We start from the raw sequence: 21463 nt of genomic DNA on the forward strand, positions 1-21463 counted from the left end.
TTTCCTGCTCTCGGATAGCGCCTTCCTGCTGGGCTGACTCTGTGGCTCCCAGTCTGCCCAGCAAACAGGTGGGCATGTTCCAGGCGCAGCAAAACGAGGGTGTGGGTCAGTGAGGCGGGCGGGGTCCTCCCTCTTCCCCCGCTGCGCAGACCGCGGCAGCTTGCCACCCTTCTCTCCCCTGCCACTGCCTCTGCCCCTCAGCCCTGTCCAGCCGCCCTGCTTGTGACTGGGGGCATTGTGGGCTCTGGGGCCGGGCGGGTCCCCAGTGCCGCGCGCCCAGCCTCTGTCCTTTCCTCCGCTGGCTGTGGTCTGTCCTTTGCATGTGCTGCCCCTACCCCTCTCCTGTTACACTAGGTTGCTTCCTGCTCAGACCCTGTGCCTCCTCTGGGAGCTGCCTGGTCCCTGCAGCCTGGGGCCCTGCCGCGCCCCCAGGGTCTCTGTGAGCTCCTGCTGGAGCCCTTGTCCCCAGATGCTCCGGACGGCTCCTGGTAAATGTTCAGGACTCGAGGCCACATTGGACACAGGACCTGATGCACGGCGGCTGTGTGGGGTGTGTCTGTGGAACTGGGCCGAGGCCTCCTGGGTCCTTTCGCCTGCCTGCCTGGGGTCTGCCTGGCCACCCGGGACACCACTGGGGATTCTCTAGGGCCGCCTTCCAGAGACTGGAGGAGAGCGCTGGCCCCACCTGGGTCTTATCTGCTCAAGGAGACACCCCTGCAGCCGTCACTCTGCTTCTAGATGATGATTTCACTGGAATTGTACAAATTAAGCTTTAATATTTTAAAATTATACATGCATCAAGTTTGGAGAGTAAATGAGTTCTACATGGTTAATTAAGAAAACGCAGTCATCCCTCGCCGACCCCCTCCTGAGTCAGCTCTTTCTCATTCCGACAGGAGATCTCCGGATACTTATCTCTTCTCTGAATCACAGGCTCCTGTTGGTACTTTGTGACTTTTCAGCATTTAGACGTTGCTTATTGACTGGCAAGGAGAGGATTGAAGTCTCTGCACGCATGTGCGTGCCTTGCCCCACAGACCCCACACTCGCGCATGCACACGCCTCACAGTGTACACACAAGCGTGCACACATGCGTGCCCACGCCCACAGGCACCCCATCCCCCGTCCCCGCTCCACAGTCACACGTTGGGCCACACTCAGGTGGATGAGGCCACCTCGTTGCAGCCACACACACTCCTGAGAGCTGACCCTTGTCAACCAGGGTGCGTTTCGTCTCCTGCCCATCTTGTTGGAGTTCGTAGTTGCCTTGTCTGCGTGCACTGTGTTTTACGTACTTTCCAGCAACTTAACCCAGAGCCCTCCTCCATCTCGCCGTCTTACCACCTGCACATCACGGGCCTGTTGTCTCACCTTCCTGAGGACTTCCCTCTAGAACCTTCTTCCAGCTCCGGTCTGCCGGTTGCGCTCCTTGGCCTGGGCACAGCCTCTGCCCTGGGTCTGTCACCTGCCTGCTGCCTCAGGCAGTCTGCGTCTGCCCTCTTTCCTAGGTTATCCCCGCCTGAGGGGCACGTTCCGAGTGCATTCCTGGGCGAGGTGCTGAAGGGATTGTTCGAGACCCCCGTGTCTGAGTGCCTTTCTGCCCCTCATACCAGCAGTCCTTCAGGCACGGGAGCTACGGGGCCCCAGGTCCTCCTGGTTTCCGAGTCTTTGCCAGCTCTGTGCTCGGGTGCTGTCCGCGTCCAGGGTGCTGAAGTGTGGCGGGCACAAGACCGGCCTTGGTCATGTCCTCAGCCGAGCGTTTCCTGACTGACTCTTCTCGAGGTCAGGCGTGTCTAGTGCTGGGTGTTCATGTGAACCCCTGTGTGCTGGTTCCTTTCCCTCCACTTTCTCTGCCTCCGGATGTCCATCGCTGGGATGTAGGCCTCCTGGGCTTCACTGCTGTTTTCTCTTTGTCGACTCATCCTTTCCCTTTCTACTGAGTTCTTCATTCCTGCCCGTGTGTCACTTTCTCAATGCCCTTCTCTGTTCTCTGAAAGGCCCTTGCTGTAGGGTCCATCAGGATTCTCAACGTGTGCTCTGAGGACCCCTGGGGGCTTAGGCTCCCTGAGGCCCTCCCTCTGCGGGCTTCCTCCTTTGTGGCCAGATTTCTCCGCATGCCCCACCCAGAACGGTACGTTGCCACAGCTTGTACTGGAGACAGGTTGGAGCACGCAGCCTGTCTGCTAAGCCTGACGGGAGAGGTACCAAGTATGGGACACTTGTCGTTCTGACAGTGCTGAGGGTTTTGTGGGGGTGAGTTGAGTGTGGCTGTAAAGCGCCGAGCACGCAGCCTGGCCTGCACGGAGCTCTCCACCAGGCCTGCTGTCGTTGTTAGCACGTGGCAGATCAGAACAATGCCAGACAAGCCTCCATGTGCACAGGGTCACGTGCACAGGCAATTTTCTGGGTAGAAAATTGTGACACTGGAGGTCACAGGTGGCGTTTTTCTAGCTGGAGCAGTCCCCTCTGCCACCCTAGAGCTGTGGTTTGGAGGTGCAGAGTGGACAGGCAGACTCCTGGTGGCGTGCTCAGGAGGCAGTGCTGTCATCCTGCTGTGAGCCTTTGTGTGCGTGTCTGCTCACCCCGCACTCCTCTGCGAGGCAGGCCTTCTGTCATCTCCTCGTACGGGTGAGGAAGCTGAGGCCCAGACAGGGCCAGGGGCTAGTCCAGGCTACGCACACAGCGAGTGGGCCCAGTGGGTTCAGCCCCAGGCAGCCCGCCCCAGCCCGCCTACCATCCTGTGCGGCTCAGGAGGACAGAGCTGGGGACAGACTCGGGAGGTGGTGTGAGCCGGTGGGCTCTCCGATGGCACAGCACTCGGCTCCAGCAGTGCTGTGGGGACCTGCGTGCATGGGGGACCCAGTGGCCTCAGGAGCCAGACAGGGCGGGCTTGCTCAGGGGCTGCAGTTGGGACCTGTGTAGTCTCAGAGGGCTTTGGGAGGGTTTGTTCCCAGTGTCCCTACACGGGACAGTGGACAAGCAGTCCCCTGGAAGGGGCTCTCTGAACTGAGAACCCGCAGGGGATGGCCGGGGTGAGGATGCTCGGGGCCGGGTGGGCAGCCGGAGTGCACGCTGAGTGTGGGCACTAATTCTCTCTCTGTCTCCTCTTCTGCCCTGGTTTCTGTTTCCTTCAGCTCGGCGGGAAGCTGGTGGCCCTGCCCTCTGTGAGAAGATGTCCTACGGATCCATCACTGGTAGCGGCGGCCTGGGGAGCCGAGGCCCTTTCGGGGGACCCTCGAGACAAGGCTATCAGCCCCTAGGTAATGACAGCAGCTGGCAGCGTGGGTGAGGGAGGTGGGGGACGACAGTGGGCAGGTCTCCGCTGTGCCATGTTGTGTTGGTGGCCGTAGGCGGACTCTGTCTCTTTGGACAGTGCTGCCTGTGACAAGGGGTGAAGCTGGCCCAGGCGGAGGTGGGCTGTGGGCCGAGTCAGCCTTTTCCTCCTGATTTTGCTCCGTGTCTCTGTCCCTCCATAGCACCTGCTGGGCCTCCCAGCCCTCGAAGCCTTGTTTAATGGAAGGTGCAGTTCGCTTTATTCTGCAGCTGGCTGGGTTTGCTCTTGAGTCACCGACGTGCGTGACTCCCAGGAGGAGGAGATCACAGGGGACAGAATGGTCCCCTCCATGTCCCTGCTCTGCGTTTGGTGATGAGAGTGCGCTGTGGCATCTGAACCTGGTCTGCGTGTGAGGGATGGTCTGGGCGGTCTGTTTGAGCCCCTCGCAGGGCAGTGCTGACGGCTTGTACCACTCTCACTCCTTCCGGGAGCGCACGTGCCCTCTGCTCCTTGCCCTGTCAGCACCAGCGGCGGCTGTGGCAGCCCGCGGGCCTGGAGTGCTCGCCTCTCGTTTGAAGTTACATTTCTCTGGTAATGAAGGGATTAATCAGTTTTTCCTGTGTGTTAGGCACTTGGGTCTTCTCCTTCCGTTCATATTTCTGTTTGTTTTTTTCTTGCGTTTGTCTTGTTCTGATGGATTTGCAAGGGTTCCGTACGGATCGTGGCAGTGGAAGTTTGTCAGACGTGCCGTAAACGTCCCCGGCTGGGCTCCCTCTCCGGGTGGTGCCTGCTGAGCGACAGATGTTCTTGACTGTGCCGCTCCTGACTAACCAGCCATTCCTGTCGTGGTTTCATCTCTCTGTCTTGTTAATAAATTGTTACAAGATGATAACGACTTTACCTTTACTTTCCTCTAAAGCTGTCATGATTTGTTTTTCATACTTAACGCTTTCATTCAGTGTGTGTCCCTAGAGAGGGACTCCTCTGTACACGACCAGAACCCGCTGTGACACCTACGACTGAGCAGCACAGGTGTTTCCACAGGCCTGTGAGAGCCACGCAGCGCAATCCGTCCACACGCCTTTTAGGTCCCACTCGAGGCTCTCTTCCATCTTTTTTTTTCCTTGAAATTTATTTCTTGAAGAAACCAGGTTTTTCCTGTGGAGTTGATTTTTGTCTATTGACTTTTTATCTTGCCATTTTGCTAAACTCTTTATTAATGGATTCATTTGCCTGTAGAATCTTGAGTTTTGCTGTCTATATGATGGTATCATTTGTGGATGACAGTTTTTTCTGTTCTTTTCCAATGCTTTCCCCTTTTGTTTCTTATTCCTTGTACGTGAGCTGGCCGGAACCTCTGTGATGTGGAGTGGAAACGGTGATTATATTCTGTGCGCGTTTTGGGAAGAATAGGACTGTGTGCTTTTTCTGTGTTTCTGAGATTTTGCTGTAAAACCATCTGGATCTCGTTTTCTTCACGGGAAGATTTTTGATTGCCAGTTAGTTTCTCTTGTAAAAACGCTCAGGCCCTCTGTTTCCTCTTGGGTCAGTTTTGTCAAATTGTGTTTTTCTGGACATGTGCCTGCTTTCCTCTAAATGTGCAGATTGACCGAAATCCGACTGTACAGAGTAGGTGCTGGTGTGGAGTGTAACGCTGGGGCAGCTTCGTCGTGTGGGGACAGCCCAGCTTGGAGGGCAGCCGCGTTGGTTCCCATCCCACTGCTGGGCCGCTTGCTGGCTGTGCCCTGGCTGCCTGAAAATGGCCGTGAGCAGGGCTTCCTGGTCACTGTGAGGACCGATCGCGCGCGTGCGCAGGGCGTGGGGCTGCCGTTTTATTAGCGTTGGCTGTCACCGATCACATCCTTTTTTTATTCCTGATGGCGTTTATTTTACCTCCCTATTTTCTTCTTTTATAATCATTATTGACAAAGACGTGCAAATTTTATAAGCCTTTCCAAAGAAGTGACTTTTGGCTTTCTTGATCCCTTCTATTATATGTTAGTTTTAAAATGTGATTGATTTCTGCTCGTATTTTTATTACTTCTTTCTTTGAGTCGAGCTGTTTTATTTTTCTAACTCCTAACTTGGTTGTTTACCTCATTCCTATTTAGTTTTTATTCTTTTCTAGTAAAAGCATTTAAGGTTTTAAATGTCCAAATGATCACTGCTCTGGCCGAACAGCGAACATTTAAAAATATAAGTCGTTTTTAAATTAATGTTTAGGTGCAAGTATTTTCTTATTTCCATTATGACTTCTTCGTTGACCCGGGATTCATGTAGAATTACACCGATCATTCCCAAGCATGTGTATTTGTTTCTGGTTGTCTTTTAGAAATGGTTGGTAACCTAACTGCATTTCTATCAGAAAGGGGTCTGCATCGTCCTGATTTGTTGACGGTGGTTGAGATGGGGCTGCTTCTGGGACGCTGGCGTGGTTCTGGCTCCTCACCCTCCTCTCTGGGGGGTGATGGGGATGGCTCCCCAGTGCCTGCTGTGCGCCAAGCACTGGGGCACACGACGCCCTAGGTAATGATGCAGAGCTTCACCTACGTGGTAAATGCCGTTGCAAAAGCCACCTGGAGGACTATTAACACAGTGATGGACTGGCTCTGAGGAGACAGGAAACATGGCGGCCCTCGGTGCGTGAGAGGAGCCTCGTGGTACCCAGAGAGTTAAATGAGCTCACGGCCAGGCTGCGTGCGTGGAGCAGGCCCACTCAGGAGGGCGGCCGAGGGCTCCTCCTGCCTCTGGACCGCCGGCCTCCCTTGGCCCAGCCACGCCTCTGCTTGGACTGTGTGGAAGCCGTCAGCGATGTGGACACAGGTGTTGGCTGCAGCGTGATTTATGAGGGAGAATCCCGAGAAGCCGTCAGCACCCGGCTAGGGGACAGCGGAGTGAGTACCGTCGTGATGAGAGGTGATGCCTTTGTAGGATCAGTTGTGGAAGATGCTGGTTGACCTCCATCCACGTCCGATGTGACGACAGACGTGGTGAATGGCAGACGGCAGAGCCATGTCCACAGTCTTCTAATTGTGCTAGACCGCTGCCCCCGGTGTGGGCGGCGTTCCACTCTGGGTGCTGTGGTTGCAAGTGGTCTTTATTGTTTTCACATAATTGTCTGCATTGAAGTATTTTCCTGTAATTGTGTGTATTATTTTAACAATCAGAAACAAACAGGAGTTGTCCCTGGGCAACCCCTACCCCCCAAACTTCAGGGTCGTGTGGTTCCAGAGGGCAGACCAGATGGGCCGCTCCCTAAGTGTCTGAATGGACCATGTGGAGTAACCAGGGGGAGGTGGGAAGGGCCTGGATTTCCGGTGACCAGATGCCCATTCGGCAAGGTCATTGGGTGGCAGTGTGGGCTGCCAGCCGGGTGTGTGGCCTCCTTGTCCCTGTAGGAGGGGCTCTGGGGGCCCTAAGCAGATGGCGACCCCGTCACCGGGTACCTGCATAGCTGGGTCTCCTCCTTACACACTGTTGTCTGGGCAACAGTTGCTAGGACAGAGACTGGGGGCCTGAACACTGTCTGCCTTCAGGGAGTCTGGCAGGGGTGTCTGGGGCGGAGGCCCTTCCCAGCGGCCTCCCCATCAAGCCGTTTGGAAAGAGGGGAAAGCGACGGGTCCTGCCCCCTTGGGAGGTGGGTCCTTTCCTGGAGGCTCAGGATCGGGTCCCCTTCCCTCATGGCTGCTCCCCAACTCTGCAGCTGTGTATCGGGAAGACCAGGTTTCTGCTTCTAGTTTCACTTCCCGTGTACACAGAACAATGTTTCTATAAAATACAGCAGAACGGTCCCATGCTTGGGTGTTGCAGCAACCTCGAATTGCAATAAACCTTCCAAAAGCCTCCTCCATTGTGTCACAGGCAGGTAACACCTGTTGAAGGCCCGGCCTGGTCTCTGGGTTATACCTGAGGGCCCTGCTCTAAGGGGTTTTGTCCTGGTTTGAAATCACCTTTCAGAAGGACTGTGGTGCAGAGAAAGAGCCAGAACATCTGAAGTTTTGAACTCCATGCTGGCTTTCAGCACAAGGTGGTGTTCTGGAGGGCATGGCAGTCAGGAAGGGCTTCCTGGGGGAGGTGGGCCCAAGTGGCGCCTCTCCATGTGGGTGCTTGGAGGGCCTGGGCGCCTGCCATCCTGTGTGGGGGCTTTGCTCCACCAGTGGTGTCCCGAGCCTCTCTGCGGGCAGGCTGGGCATAACTTGACTGTCCCTTGCTGTCCATAGAGTGCGCTAAATGTTGGACGGAGTATGGAATCCGCCATTTCCCCTGCCCGTCGCCAGAGAGCAACCTGCAGGACCCCTGTGTGGGCAAGGACGGGGAAGGTGACCTGGGGCCAGCGGGCACTCCCAGAGGCCTGAGGGCCAGGAAGCGAGGTACTTCCACTGGGATGCTGGGTTTGGGGGTCCTGGGGTAGGCCACCTGAGATGCGGAGCACCAAGAAGGGAGGGTCAGTGGGTGGGAGCCCAGGGCTCAGGCCTGGGGAGCCTGGGGAGCAGCTGCAGCAAGGGTCTGGCCTGTCTCCCCCCCCCCCCACTAGCCTTTGTCTTCCCCACGGACTGCAAATGGTGGGGTGGGGCTGGACTAGTGGGGTGGGAGGGATGTCACCAAACTGTCATGGCCCTGTGGGCTCCAGGCACGAGGCTTGGCCCTGCAGGACGGAGAGTGAGGGGCTGCTCATGTCCGGGGTCTCGACCGCCTTACGTGGCCCCTTCGCCCCCGATCCTGGGTTTTCCTTGCAGAGTGGGCTGGCAAGGGAGGCTGGGGTCCTTGGTGCACGCTTTAGGAGGAAAGAGGAGAAGGCCATCGCCACCTGCCTCCCCTCCAGCTCTGAGGCCAGGACTCACGCAGCTGGGTAGGAAAGACAGTGTCAACGGCGCTCCTGAGGGGCCCTCGGCCGTGGCATCGGGCATGTATGTCATTGGCGAGGGCTGTCCCCAGGCAAGGGACGTCATAGGAGCAGCCTTGGCCCTGGCGCAGAGTGCCTTCTCCCTGCAGACAGGGGTGGCCACCATGCCCGTGTTGCTCCTTTGTCCCTGACAATGGCTGCGGAAGGCAGGCAGGGCCGGAGTGGCCTGTTTGGAGATGGACACTGGCCGGAAGTGAAGTGCCTTGTTGGATGGCACACAGCCAGGCAGCAGTGGCCTAGGACTTGGGCCCAGGCTTCCGGACACCCAGCAGGGAGGGGCGGTGGCCGGGAGTGGGCACCAGTGTCCTGAATCAGAGGCAAAGAGGAGGCACCTGGGAGCCGCTGTCCCACCCTCGCGGCTCGGGCCTTAAACACCACCTTTTGGTGCCTTTCCAGGGCCAGGGGTCACCCCCGAAGGCCAAGGGACACCAGAGCCCACCTCGCCACCCACCGCTGGCCCGAGGAAGGACTCGGCTGCCGGGGCCCATGGCCGGACGGCGGGGACCAGCGCCTCCCAGGCCAAGAAGAGGAAGCCCAACTTCTGTCCCCAGGAGACGGAGGTGCTGGTTTCCAAGGTCAGCAAGCACCACCAGCTGCTGTTCGGGTCGGGGCTGCTGAAGGCGGAGCCCACCCGCAGGTACCGCGTGTGGAGCCGCATCCTGCAGGCTGTGAACGCCCTGGGCTACTGCCGCCGCGACGTCGTGGACCTCAAGCACAAGTGGCGGGACCTGCGTGCTGTCGTGCGGCGCAAGCTGGGTGACCTGCACAGGGCAGCCCCCAGCCCTGGCTCTGGCCAGCCCCAGGCCCTGGCCCTCACGCCTGTGGAGCAGGCGGTGGCCAAGACCTTCTCCTGCCAGACACTGCCCTCCGGGGCCTTGGGCCTGGAGCCGCCCAGAGGTGAGTCCTGCCCCAGCTCACCTGCTGGTGGAGGGCAGAGGCCCTGCTGGCGGCTCGCCTGCTGCGGCTGCTCCTGCCCCCTCACAGGGCTGCTTCCCTCTCCCCTCTGCCACCTTGGTCTCTGCATCGCCCTGTGGGTTCATCCTCTGCCCCTCACTCCTGCACGCGCCTGTCCGTCCATCGTGCACAGGGCATCACTGTAAACCCCCAGCCGTGTCACATGATTTCACTTCCCCTCAGCTCTGCCGTGGCCGGTCCCTCACCCATCGCAGAGCAAGAGCTGGCGGGACCGATGGCACAGCTCTTCACCAGGTCACCCTGTCCTACCTTAGGACCGTGGCTGCAGTAAGAAATACAGTTTCTGTTGCTGCCAGTGTGTGCACACACAGCTGACATATGGGGCTTTCAAAACGGCGCTACCCTTGCGTCTTCCATGCGCCCTGACGTCTCTGTCCTGCTCAGCCTGTCCCCTGCTGTCCTGTCCTTCCCACTAAATAAAGTGCTCGTGTTGACTTTCTGAGTGGCTTCACGACCTGGGGTTGGACCTGCGGTTTGGAACGCCCGGCCCTTTGCTGGTGGACCGCGCGTGGTCCTGGCAGCACTGAGGGCTGCAGGCTGCTGTGTGAGGCCGTCGCAGCCGGGGCCGTGAGCTGGGGAGGAGGCGCCATGCATTTCTGCTAGGGCATCAGGTCTCTGTCCTGCCTGGAAGCTGCCCCGACAGGTCACACCATCTGGGACTGGCTGGGAGCCAGGGGCCACAGCACGTGGCCACCTCTCCCCTCAGGACGCTGGCCTAGTCTGCTCTCGTGCCCAGCCAGTGTGCAGTGAGGATGAGCTGGTGCCGGCACAGCAAAACCAGCGGTGGCTGGGAGACATTCTGAGCGGCAGCCCCTCGACAGTGGGCACATTGTGTCTGCATGGCACGGCCTCCCTGCATGGCCCCCATGAGAGACTTGCATAGGTGGCAGCCCCAGACCAAGCAGGCTGCGCTCACAGGAGGTGGCTGGGGGCTGGCTGTCTCGTCGGGAGTGTGTCCGCCAGGAGTCAGGCCGGAGCACCTGCCGCCTGTCGTGCTGCCCGGAAGCCCCTCCTCAACCCAGGGCCTCCTGGTATGTGCTGTTTTGGGTGAGGACAGGCGCCCCAGTGGGCCAGACAGCGTCGTGATGTGGCCACGCCGGGGGCTGCTGACCTGGGGTCCTGGGCTCCTTGACCTCTGGCTTTCACAAGGAGAAGCCCTTCAGCCTCCTCACAGGCTTGGGGGGCTTGTGGCAGAGTTGGGGGCTGATGAGGATTGTGGGGGTGGCTGTGCCTGGGACCCCAGGACGGCTGGGCACAAGCTTGCTGGGTGAGTGGCCGAGCGGACGTGGCATTGATGGGGTGGCAGCATTGTTGACAGGGAAGGCAGTGCGGGGTGCTCCTTGCTCTGCCTCTGTCCAGCCCTGTGTCCGGGCTTCTGCTCCCCTGGCCTCCTGTCCTGAACCTTAGGTGCACACTCTTTGGCTTGGGGTCAGAGGGCAAGGGCTGGAGGGCAGGCTCAGGCTCCTGGGCCAAGGGGCTGGTCCGCCGCCTCTCTCTTAGCTCCTCGCTGCTGTCCCTTCCCTGAGTCCTGCCCACACCCGCCAGGGCTGGTCTTTACTGCTCACCAGCGAGAACCCCCTGCCACTTCTTCCCAGGAGACATTGTTTGAGCTGTCAGCCTGTTCAGGCACCCCGACATGCATGGGGGGCGTGGGTCCTTGGAGGCTATTCTCTCGTGTGGCTGCCCTCTGCCAGTGTCCTCCACGTCCTTGGAACCCTCCCCTGTGCAGGTGCTGTTCCTGAGATCCGTAGCGTGATGAGGGTAGTAGGAAAAAAGGTCCAGGCCGTGATGAAATACCACGAGTTAGAGGCAGGAGGGGGTGTTGAGGGGGGGTGGGGGTCATGCCTGTGGGCCTCCTCGGTCCCGGGAAGGTGCTGGAGTTAGGCATTTCTAATTCCTCACCTACTCTTTGACCTTGAAACAGAGCCAGACAATACACAAAGAACTTTAAAACAAAGCAGAAGCAACACCCGTTTGGCCAGCAGCCAGTGCAGGCTTTGTCCCCTCCTCGGATGCCAGCCCACGTGGAGTGGGGTGCTCTGCATTCCGCTCAGGGCACCGCCTCCCTGGGCGAGGGCCCTGTCCTCTGCGGGTTCACTTCCAGGCACCCTCACCCGTGGGAGCCTGTGTCCCTGGGCCCTCGCGTGGGGCGGGGGCAGAAGCAGCCCCCGTGTGGGGTGGCCCGCCCACGGGAAAGCTCCTCTCAGGTCTCCAGATGCCCAGATGCCCGGCTTCGTGGTTATTGTCCAGACACGCCCTCTCCACGTGGCCTGAGACAGTTAACCTTCCCTCCCGTGTGACTGGTGTGGACCCGTGTTCCCTGGGGTCACTGAGTGAACGTCCATATTTGGCCATGATGTGGGTGCCGCAGGCCCCTTGCAGAACCCAGGCTGCTGCTTCTCACTGGGGACCCCCTGTGGCCCGGCCCAGACTTGGATCTGGTTAGATCCCAGAGCACTTTGCAGGAGTGTTGCTCTAGAACAGAGAAATGGGGAGCCTGGCGGTGCCTCCAAGCTCACCGTGTTCGTGGTAGACATGGCCAATCTGTTGCAGCACGATTAGCCACTAACCAGCCTGAGGCGCCTCAGTAGACGCCCAGCCAGGGGACCTTCACGGGCAGGAGCCTGTGTGCCTCCCTGCCCTGCCCTGCCCTGCCCCGGCTGCAGGCTCCCATCCAAGGTGCAGCAGGGTCATCTCCTGAGATGCAGAACCGTCCCTGCCTGTCCCAGCCCTTCCCTGGCTTCTCCAGCGCCCATGGCAGGTTCAGGCCACCTGCCCGCAGCCGTCCTCTGAGCACTCCGAGCTGCCCAAATCTGGATGCCGTGCTGGGTGCACCCCTAGCAGCCCGTGAGGGGTGCTGCTGTCACCCCTCCGTGGAGTGGGAAGCTGCCCGGCCTGGGGTGGCCCTGTGGGGGTGCTGAGCCTGGGTCAGCCTTTACCAGTGTGTGTGAGTGGGCCGGGGGCGGCGTCCAGAGCCAGTGGGCTCTGTGCTGACCTAGAAGTGTCCTGTGGGTTCCTGCCAGGTCCCTCCTGCACTGCTGGCCAGGCCTGCTGCTGCTGCAGGCGCCCAGGGGACCCGGCGGCTCATGGGAGCAGGCACAGGGAGCCTGTAACCCACAGAGGCCACCAGCGTCTTGGAAGTCTTAATTTCTGCAGCGAGCAGATAAGGCGGCGGGGCCGCTGTGAGAAGGTGGAGATGCGAGGCTGGCACAGTGGAGGCACTTCTTCTCTTTGGTCTTTTCAGAAAGTCCCATTGTCTCTGCTCACAATGGACGTGCAAGGCGGGGTGGCCCGAGGAAAGCCCTGATAGGCTCCCCCGATTTATTCTATTTTACTGAGTGCGAATGAAGTTGTTTTGGGGGGAGAAGAAGAATCTCTGAAATGGATTTTCCCCCGCCTTTTCGGGGTGAGTGTGGGGGGCCTGGAGAATGAGGGGCACCCCTCCTTCTGGGGTGCTGCTTTGCTCACAAATTGTCTGGAACTCACAGTGCGGAGGGAAAGGTGGAGAGGCCCTGCCCTTGCCCTGGGGGGACCACCCCGACCTGGGGGCAGAGGGCCTGTCCAGGTGCTTCCTGAGGGGACCCCTAGGGCTTGGCACTGGGAAACCAGGCTAGGTGGTGGCATCTGCGGGTGGGCGGAAGGGTGGCTGGATCCCATGTTTGGGACCGAGGACACGGCTCTATGCAAGAGTAGTTTATGTACAATATGGGTGCATCCACTTAAGGGCAGGGCCACACCGACCCCCCCAGTGAGTCGAGCGAAGAGCCACCAGTGACCTAGACAGCCCCCCATGCCCCCTCTGCTCACTCGCCCCTCACTCGCCCACCGCACTTTCACCACCGTGGGTAGGTTTCTGTGTAGTTTCCCCTACGAGGAACTCCGTAGTCTGTTCTCTTCCAGGTACGACTGTGTCCTCAGCCTGCGGTTGAGGACTGTCACTATCTGTTGTGTGTCAGTAGTTCATCCTTTACTGCTCAGGAGCGGGTGTCCACAGTCTGTGTCTCGTCCACTGTGACAGCGGTCCCCTTGTTGCCAGTTTTTGGCTGAGCTGTCCACCGTGGACATCTGTGTATGATTTCTGTATGGACAGCGTTGTCACCTTTTAGGGGGTCTTGATAAATCCCTAATGATTGAATTGCTGGTCACATGCAGAGAGAAAGTTTAACTTTTCAGGACACTGCCGAACCCGTCTCCAGAGGGCTGGTGCCGGTCAGTTCCCACAGCGCCCCATGGGCAGTCGCTGTGGGTGGCCGCCCTGTGGGCGCTGTGCCCTGGGGCCGCATCGCCGTGTCAGCTTGCAGCCCCCTGATGCCGAGTGCCCTGTCCTGTACGTACGGCCATGTGTCCGTCTTGGGTGTGGCGTCTGGTCACATCTACCGTCCGTCCTGGATCTGCCGCTGGCCTCATGCGTTCTGTGGAGTCCACCTGGATTCCGGATGCCAGAACTGGTCAGATACCTGTGTCATAAACCCTTGCTCTCACCCCCTGCTTGTCTTTTATTTTGCCGTGTCTTTTTGAAAGGTCAGAAGTTGTGCGTTTTAATGTTATCAGTGTTTTCTTTGGTGGTTTCACTCCTTGTACCCCACCTGAGGTCCGAAAGTCATCGTTTAGAGTTTGATAGTTTCAGCTTCTACATTTCAGTCCATGATCCATGTTGAGCTCATGTTTGAGTTTGGTTGATTTGGGGTTGAGCGTCAATGGCTGTCTAATGGCTCAGCGCCATTGGTCGAAGACTCTTGTGTCCTGAATTACCCTCCAGCCTCTGTCCACACCCAGCACTCTGTTCAGCTGGGCTGTCACCTTTCTGCTCGTCTGTCTCTGCTTATTCAGCTCCACACTGTCTTGATTCCAGGGACTGTAAAGTAAGTTGAAATGATTTGGGAATCGTTTCCTCCTCTGTTGTCTAAGGGAGTCGGTGTAGAATTGGTATTATTCTTCCCTTAAATATTTGGCAGAATTCACCAAAGCGCCATCTGAACCTGACATTTTCACTGTGGGAAGATTTTGAGCTACAGTTTCGTTAATGTTAGAACACTCTCTGTGCTTCTGTTTTTTCTCGAGAGAGCTTTGATCCTTTGTGTTTTTCAAGGAGCTTACCCATTTCGCTCGTCTAAGTTGTCAAATTGATCTGTGTGAAGTTGTTCCTAATGTGCGGTGCTGCAGCGTTCATCCAGTGCCTGTAGGGTCGGTAGTGAGGTCTCTCTCCTTCCTGATATTGCTAATTTGTGTCCTTTCTAAGTTGTTCTAATCAGTGTATCAATTTGGTTTCATTACTTTTCTGTTTATCCATCATCGATGTAATTGATTCCTGCTCAACTGTGTTATTTTCTTTCTTCTGTCTTCTTTGGGGTAAATTTGCTCTTGTTAGATTGTTGCCTTGAGACCTTTCTAATATAAGTGTTTATTGCTATAAATTTTCCTCCATGCACTGCTTTACTTCTACAAATTTGCATATATTGTGGCTTCATTCAGTTAAAAATATTTTCTAGCTTCCTCTGTGATATCTTCTTTTGCTAATGGTTATTTAGGAGCGTTGTTTAATTTTCAAATAATTCTCTCTATTTCCAGGTATCTTACTGTTACTGATTTCTAGTTTAATTCTGCTCTGGTCAGAGAATGTCTTTTGTGTGGTTTCAGCTATTATAAATATATCAAGACTTGCTTTATGTTCTGGAATATCATGTCTTCCATGACAGGAATGTGTGTATTGGACTGTTTTTGGGTGGCGTGTCCTCTAAATGGCATTCAGGTCAAGTTGATCTATAGTGTTGTTAGAGTCTCCTATCCTCCCTGACCTTCTGTTGACTTGTTCTATGAACCACTGAGAGAGGTGTGGGCAGCTCTGACTGTAATTGTGGATTTGTCTGTTTCTCCTCTCAATTCTATCAGTTTCTGCTCCATGTATTTTCAAGCTGTGATGTTCAGGGCATGTATATTTAGGAGTGTTCTGTCTTGTTGATTGGTTGACCCCTTTATCATTTAAAAACGTCCCTTTCCCCCCGTAGTTATATGTGCTGTTCTGAATTCTGCACTACTAGTGTCGTCACTCCAGCTTTCTCATGATTACTGTTTACATGATATGTTTTCCAGTCCTTTTGCTCATAAGCTCCATCTGATTTTACACATAAAGTGGATTTCTTGTATTCAGTGTATGGTGGGGTTTGCTTTTGATTCCATCTGACCATCTCTGCTTTGGATTGGGATGGTTACTGCAGTGCTGTCCACCAGAACGTTTGGTGACGATGGCGATGGTCTGTAACCTGCATGCCAGTGGTAGCCTCTGGCCCCACGGGGACTGTATCGGACGACTCAGGTTCAGGTCATTTATCTTTAGAGTAAAGACCAATGTTTAGAGTTTCTCTCCAATCTTGATATTTGCTGGCTATATCTCCCTTTGTTCTGTTTTTCTTTTCTCTCCTCCTTCCTGTGTTGAGAATAATTGAGTATTCCATTTTGCTTCCACTGTTGGCTCATGAGCTACGCCAATTTGTGTCGATTTTTACCAGTTGCCTTAGAGTTTATATGTCTTCAGCTTCTCACAGCCTACCTTCATATATAATGGATTATTTTGCGAATAATGTGTAAACCCTACAACAGTTGGGTGGCTTCCATTTCCCCTTCTTGTCCTCGAGGTTGTTGTCGTATGTTTGTTCTAGCACACGTTATAACACGTTATTGATTTTGTTTTAATAATCATCTTTTAAATAAATTAAAAATGTGACAAAATACCTTTCCCATTTGCCTGCATACTTACCGTCCTGGCACTCCTCAGTTCTTTATGTGGGTCCCGGTTTCCTTTTATTGTTTCTTTCGACCTGACGGACTTTTTAAAAACATTTCCTGTAGTGTGCATCTGGTTGGAACAGATTCTCTCAGCTTTTTTGTCTAAAATAAATCTTTATTTTGCCTCTATTTTTGAAATCTTTTTCCACTGGGCAGAGAATCCTGGATGAAAGTTTTGTTCCCTTTCTCTCAGCCTTTAAAGATGTCATTGCTCGTATTTTGGCTTCCATGGTTTCTGATAGAAGGATGAACGAAGCCTTTTTTATATTCTTCTTCATGGTAATGTGCATTTTTCTGTGGCCCCTTTAAATAAGTTTCTTCTTTATCACAGGTTTTCTGCAAGTTTGACTATAGTATGTCCTGGGTTTTTTATTTTTAATATGTATTCTGCTTGGGACTTATTGCAATTCTTAGAACTCTCAGTTTGTAATTGCATAATATTTGGATACTTTTGGTCATTGGTTCTTGAAATTTTGTTTGCTCGCCGCCTCATGCGGCTCTGCCTATGTGAGCCCGCTTGCTGGGCGTGCCCCGGGGCCCCCGGCTGTCACATCTTTCCCTCTCGGTTTCATTTTGTTTAGTTTCTGTGCCTGGTCCTCAAGTTCACAGAGCCTTTATTTTCAGTGTCTAATTGGCTGCTGATCCCAAACAGGAGACGTCTCGCTTCACGTGTTGTATTCTGTCTTCAGCAGCGGCAGGCTGTCCATGCCCTTGGTCCCCCTCACTCGCCTGCACCCTGAGCTGTTACAGCCTTTGTCCATGCTCCTCTCTATGCGTTCCGTCGCCTCTGTCATTTCTGGGTCTGATTTCCTGTTGACTGATTTCTCTCGTGGTTAGGGGTCACATTTTCCTGCTTCTTTGTATGTCCAGTAAGTTTTAATTGTGAATTTTGTATCGTTTCACGCTGGATTTGATGATTTGCCTTTGTGGAGAATCGAACTTTGTTCTGGGGCAGTTAAGTTACTTGTGAGTTGCTCTGTTCTTTTCAAGGCTTGTTTTAAAATCTTTTATGGCATCTCTAAGAGGAGCCCTCACCCTAACACAAACTCACCTCCTAAGACGTGACCCTCTGCGATCACTGCTCGGTGCCCTGGGTACTCAGTGAGGGCTCTTCCACACTCCTCGTGGGAACTCCCTCGGTCCCCGACCCTGTGTGGCTGTGGAGGGCCGGCTCACAGCTCCCTCAAAAGCCAGCCCTTTCTCGGCCAAGTGGGGTCTCCCTCTGCACACACAGACGTGTACTTGGCCAGAGGCCAAGGGGACCAGGTGAGGCTCCTGCCCCAGGGAGCTGCTTGCCGCAGCTCAGCAGACCCTGGCCTCCCTGTCCCGACCCAGAGACGCCACCCCCTGGTTCCCTCCTCCATGCTCCGCATGGGGGACTTGCTACAGGAAAAGGCTGGCGATCTTAGCTCTGTTCTCGCAGGATGGCAAACTGTTCCCAGGGTAGTGCACCCTCAGACCATTGCTTCCTGTCTTTCATCCAGTTGTCAGCTGTTTGTGGGGTGGCGATCCTGGGCCCCGTCCACTTGTGACAAGCTGGTGTGCTCTCCAGTGCTACACGTTAATTCTTGAGAACACGGCTTATTGTTTTGGTCGTAATTTCTCTGTACCGTTGGCCCCCAGATTCCTGCTTCCATTGCGGCCTCTGACCTGAGCATCCGCCCACACTGCTCGCAGCTGGCTCTGGGCGTCTTTACTCCCCTGACCCAGAAGCTCCTCTCTCACACCTGACCCGTGTGACCCCTGCGTGTCTCCCCACCACGCGTTTCTCCTCTGCATTTCCTGTGGTGGTGAGCAGCCCCTTCCCTTCCGGTCGGCTGACCAGACACCTGGGCACAAGGGACACAGGACACGATGAGGACGCCAGCCACCCGCCCTCTTCTCAGCCCCCTTCACGCTCAGCCTGTCTGCCGTTCTGTCAGCTCTTTCCCCGACCCCTCTGATTTCCTTCTCCGCCCACACCCGAGCCCTGTCATTTGTCACCGGTGCTGGATGCACGGGCACGACTGATATTTCTGCAGTAAGTGTCTCACTGCCCACCTGCCTATCACACGGTGGCCACCAGGAGCTGTGAGAGTGGGAGCGAATGCGGCAGCTCACGGGGACCACACTGCAGCGTGCGCCCGAGCATGCCACTGGGCTCACAGTGTGGTGGTTGCCGAGACAGGTGCCTGTCAGGCGTCCAGCCCTTCCTTGATGCTGGTGGTTTGTGTGCTGGGTACAGAGAGGTTCAGCCGCTGCAGCAGAGCCCCAGATCCGCTGGAGCACACCCCCCTCACACGGCTGTCCAGCTTCCAGGTTGCTCCAGCTGTGCCATCTTCACCTGCTGGATGGAAGGAGTCGCCTCCCGTCACATCCCAGCTGGGACGGGGTCAGAGGCAGTCACAGGCTGGCCATTTCCTTTGAAAACATGAGGGGAAAGGTCCTTCTCAAAGACCAGGGTTGAGAATTCAGTCACGCGGCACTCCTGGCTGCAGGGGAGCCTGGGAGGTGCCCTCTGCAGCTGGGTGGCCGGGCACTCAGGACAAAGGAGACAGTGGGTCTGAGGGGACCGCTTGTGTTGTCTGTGGGCCTCAGCCAGCGCCCCTGGGGCACTCCCTTTGGCTCAGGCGACAGGCCTCCCACGTGCATGCTTCCCCAGTTTCAGTGGGGAAGGGAGTCGGACCTGCTGGCGGCCTGGCCCTGACCCTGCTCCTGGGCCTGACCTGCCTGGCGTCCTTGCCCAGAATATTGGCGGTTTCCTCCCTCCTCTCCCTGTACGTCCGCCCCCAGCCCCAGCCCTGGTTTTGGGGCTGCTCGCGGTGGCTCTAGGTATGTACTAAACCCGCAGCGGCCTGGGCCCCGCAGGCAGCACGGTGACTGTCCTCCCCCCTCTGCTTGCAGCCACCCAGGTGGATCTGAGTGACCTCCAGGAGCTGTTCCAGGAGACCTCGGCCAATGTCTTCCGAATCAACTCCAATGGTGCGTCTGCGCCCGCCCGCTGACCGGGGTGCCGAGCGCACTGCGGGGGATGAGGGGCACGGTGGTGGGTATGCTTATGGCCTCCTCCGACCAGCCCGCCCTGAAGACCAGGCACAGGGGTCTCGGGATGGGAGGGCAGGTGGGTCAGCGTGTCCCAGGCCGCCACTTGCAGTGCTGGCTCCTGCGGCAGGTGGCTTCTCAGTGCCACTCCTCCTGCCTTCGTCGCACGCCCTGTGTGACCTGGACAGTCCCCATGGGGAAGGAGTGAGTCAGAACCTCCCTTGGGCTGGCGGGGCTGGCAGGCTACGGGTCAAGGTGAGAGTCACACTCCACGAGGCCAGGGCTTGTCCTCAGCTGCTGCAGACCTGGGGGACATGCGGGGGAGGGGCTTGCTGCACCTTGTGGGCGACGGCGTGTGTTTGCCACTGAGCTCTGAGAACTGTCAGGTCAGTAAGAGTGCTGACCAGGAGAGGAGGAAAAGCGGGGAGAAGAGAGAAACCCCCTCCCCAGACTGAGGGCAAGGCCCACTGGGGGCAGCTCCCAAGAGCACTTGAGCCCTGTGTGGGCCTGGGGCCTGTCCCAGGAAGCTGGTAGAGGGAACCACCTGGGGGTGTGGCCAACTGAGTGTGGGGCCATGCTGTGCCAGCCATGAGGCCCCTGGCACTGCCATCCTTAGTGTCCTGGCCTGGCAGGCACATGGTTGCTCAGATGGTCTCCCAGGTCCTGGCCTCCATGTCTTTGGGCTGCCAGTGGGGGGCACGCACCCTGGAGTCTGGGCAGTGCCTGGCAGGGGCCTCTGCTCCTTACACCTGTCCCCCTTCTCTTGACAGTGACCTCCTTGGAGCAGAGCCTCCGGTCCTTGGGAACGCCGAGTGACACGCAGGAGCTACGGGACAGCCTGTGAGTGCATGCCTGTGTGCAGTGCCTGTGGGTGTGCACCGCTGTGCCTTTTGCCCACTGACACGCCAGCCTGTGCACATACCAGCCCCGCAGCTGCCTAGACCACACGCACGCCTTGCACTCTCGAAGGCCAGTGGGCTTGTGCTCAGAGCCAGAGGCCGGGCTCACTCGGGGGCGCCCACAGGGAAGCCCAGGTGTGCCTGTGACCCCCGTGTGGACACACACCCACACACAGCATGCACTCAGGTGCCGGGCATGTGCCTGTTTGTACACTTTTTGCCCCACCAACTGTCCCCAGCATCTCTGCCACACACCGGAGCTCACCGCTGGGTACTGCACTCTTGGGAACACACCTGTGACCCAGGACATGAGCCAGGTGCACAGAGGCTGCAGGTCGTGGACACACAGGCTGGGTGGAGTGGGGCTTTGTGGTTTGATCCTGCCCTGCGGGGGTCCCACTGGGCATTCCTTGTGGGATCCCCAGAGACCTGCCCTGGGTCAGGCCGGTGAGACAGCTGGTGTGGGATGAGGCTCAGCTCTCCACAGAAAGGCTTTTTGGCAGCTGGGTCCCTGGGAGGAGAAAGATCTCTGCAGGGGGCCAGCCTAGCTGGCTCAGGGCAGGGGGCAGCTCTGTGTTCAGGCCACCCTGCGCCTGGCGTGGGGCGGGGTCACCGAGGCTGCGTCTGAGCCTCATGTCCTTGGCCACCTCCTTGCCAGGGTACCCTCGGCTGCTCTTGCCACTTCTTGGAACCTGAGCCATCCTGCCTGGGGCAGGGGCTGGTGGTGGGACCAAACGTGCTCTGAGGGACACAGGCTGCGGCTGACACTGTGTGTCCCTTCCTGGTGTCGGCATCCGTTGGAAAGGCCTTCGCCCCTCTCCAGATGGTCCCCATACTAAGCCTGACCAGCCCAGAGGAGGCTCCGGGGCAGAGCTGAGCCCGGCCCGCTGTGTGGAGTCCCACTGAACACTGTGCTTGGACCCAAGGACCTTCCCTGTCTGTCCCATTGCTGCCCAGCCTTGCCTTCTGCCTCCCCTGCCCTGCTCTGTTCTGGTGAACCGTGGGTGCCCCTGGGTAGGAGGCCCTGCAGCGCGTGGCGGGGGGCTGTTTGGGCCCACCCCCAGCCCTCTTTCTCCCGCCACCTGTGCGGTGGGCAAACGGAACAGTTGGTGGTGCCCAGCTGTCCTGTGAGTAACGAGCACTGATGGCCAGTCTCACGGCAGGAGCCCCTGGGGGACCAGTGCTTGCCAATGCCAGCCCTGCACTGCGCCCCTTGTCAGATCGCAGTGTGTCTGGCCGTCGTGGCCCTCCGGCCCTGTGTCCGTGCAGGCATCTGGCCAGCCTCCCCATCAAGAGCCTCATGGCATGGGAGCCCATGCTGGGTGCCTGTCTGCGGGTTGGATGTTCCCTCCCCTGATGATTCCCGATGCTTTGGAATCAGCCATTGAAGCAGCACTGTGCCCACGGCAGAGGAGGCCCCTCGTTTGGCTGAGGCTGCCCTCAGCTCCTTGCTTCCTGCCGGTGACCTAGGGAGAAGGAGGCAGGCGGTGCTAGTCCCATGTCGCAGATGAAGACAGTGAGGCTCTGAGAGTGACTGGGTATGTGACCAAGGTTACGCCTCTCTGAACTGAGAGGCCACAAGCCGCCTACCTGCCCACCCACCCACCT

The 21463-nt window shown here is 57.2% G+C and overlaps 1 protein-coding gene across 14 annotated transcripts in view; it reads left to right on the plus strand.

The window, feature by feature from the left end:
• TSNARE1 (t-SNARE domain containing 1) overlaps positions 1 to 21463 on the plus strand; it is a 102778-nt gene that overhangs the window by 26346 nt on the left and 54969 nt on the right. For 10 of the 14 annotated variants that reach the window (XM_019657866.1, XM_019657871.1, XM_019657875.1 and 7 more), the window contains exons 2-6: positions 3135 to 3260; positions 7495 to 7644; positions 8574 to 9074; positions 18819 to 18896; positions 19727 to 19796. In XM_019657866.1, the coding sequence (XP_019513411.1) occupies positions 3173 to 3260; positions 7495 to 7644; positions 8574 to 9074; positions 18819 to 18896; positions 19727 to 19796 (887 nt within the window). In that variant the 5' untranslated portion in view covers positions 3135 to 3172. The remainder of the gene's footprint in view (positions 1 to 3134; positions 3261 to 7494; positions 7645 to 8573; positions 9075 to 18818; positions 18897 to 19726; positions 19797 to 21463) is intronic. The other 4 variants (XM_019657876.1, XM_019657877.1, XM_019657872.1 and 1 more) reach the window with 2 other exon arrangements.

This window comes from Hipposideros armiger, unplaced genomic scaffold (assembly GCF_001890085.2).
Source record: "Hipposideros armiger isolate ML-2016 unplaced genomic scaffold, ASM189008v1 scaffold_280, whole genome shotgun sequence".
Lineage (NCBI taxonomy): Eukaryota > Metazoa > Chordata > Mammalia > Chiroptera > Hipposideridae > Hipposideros > Hipposideros armiger.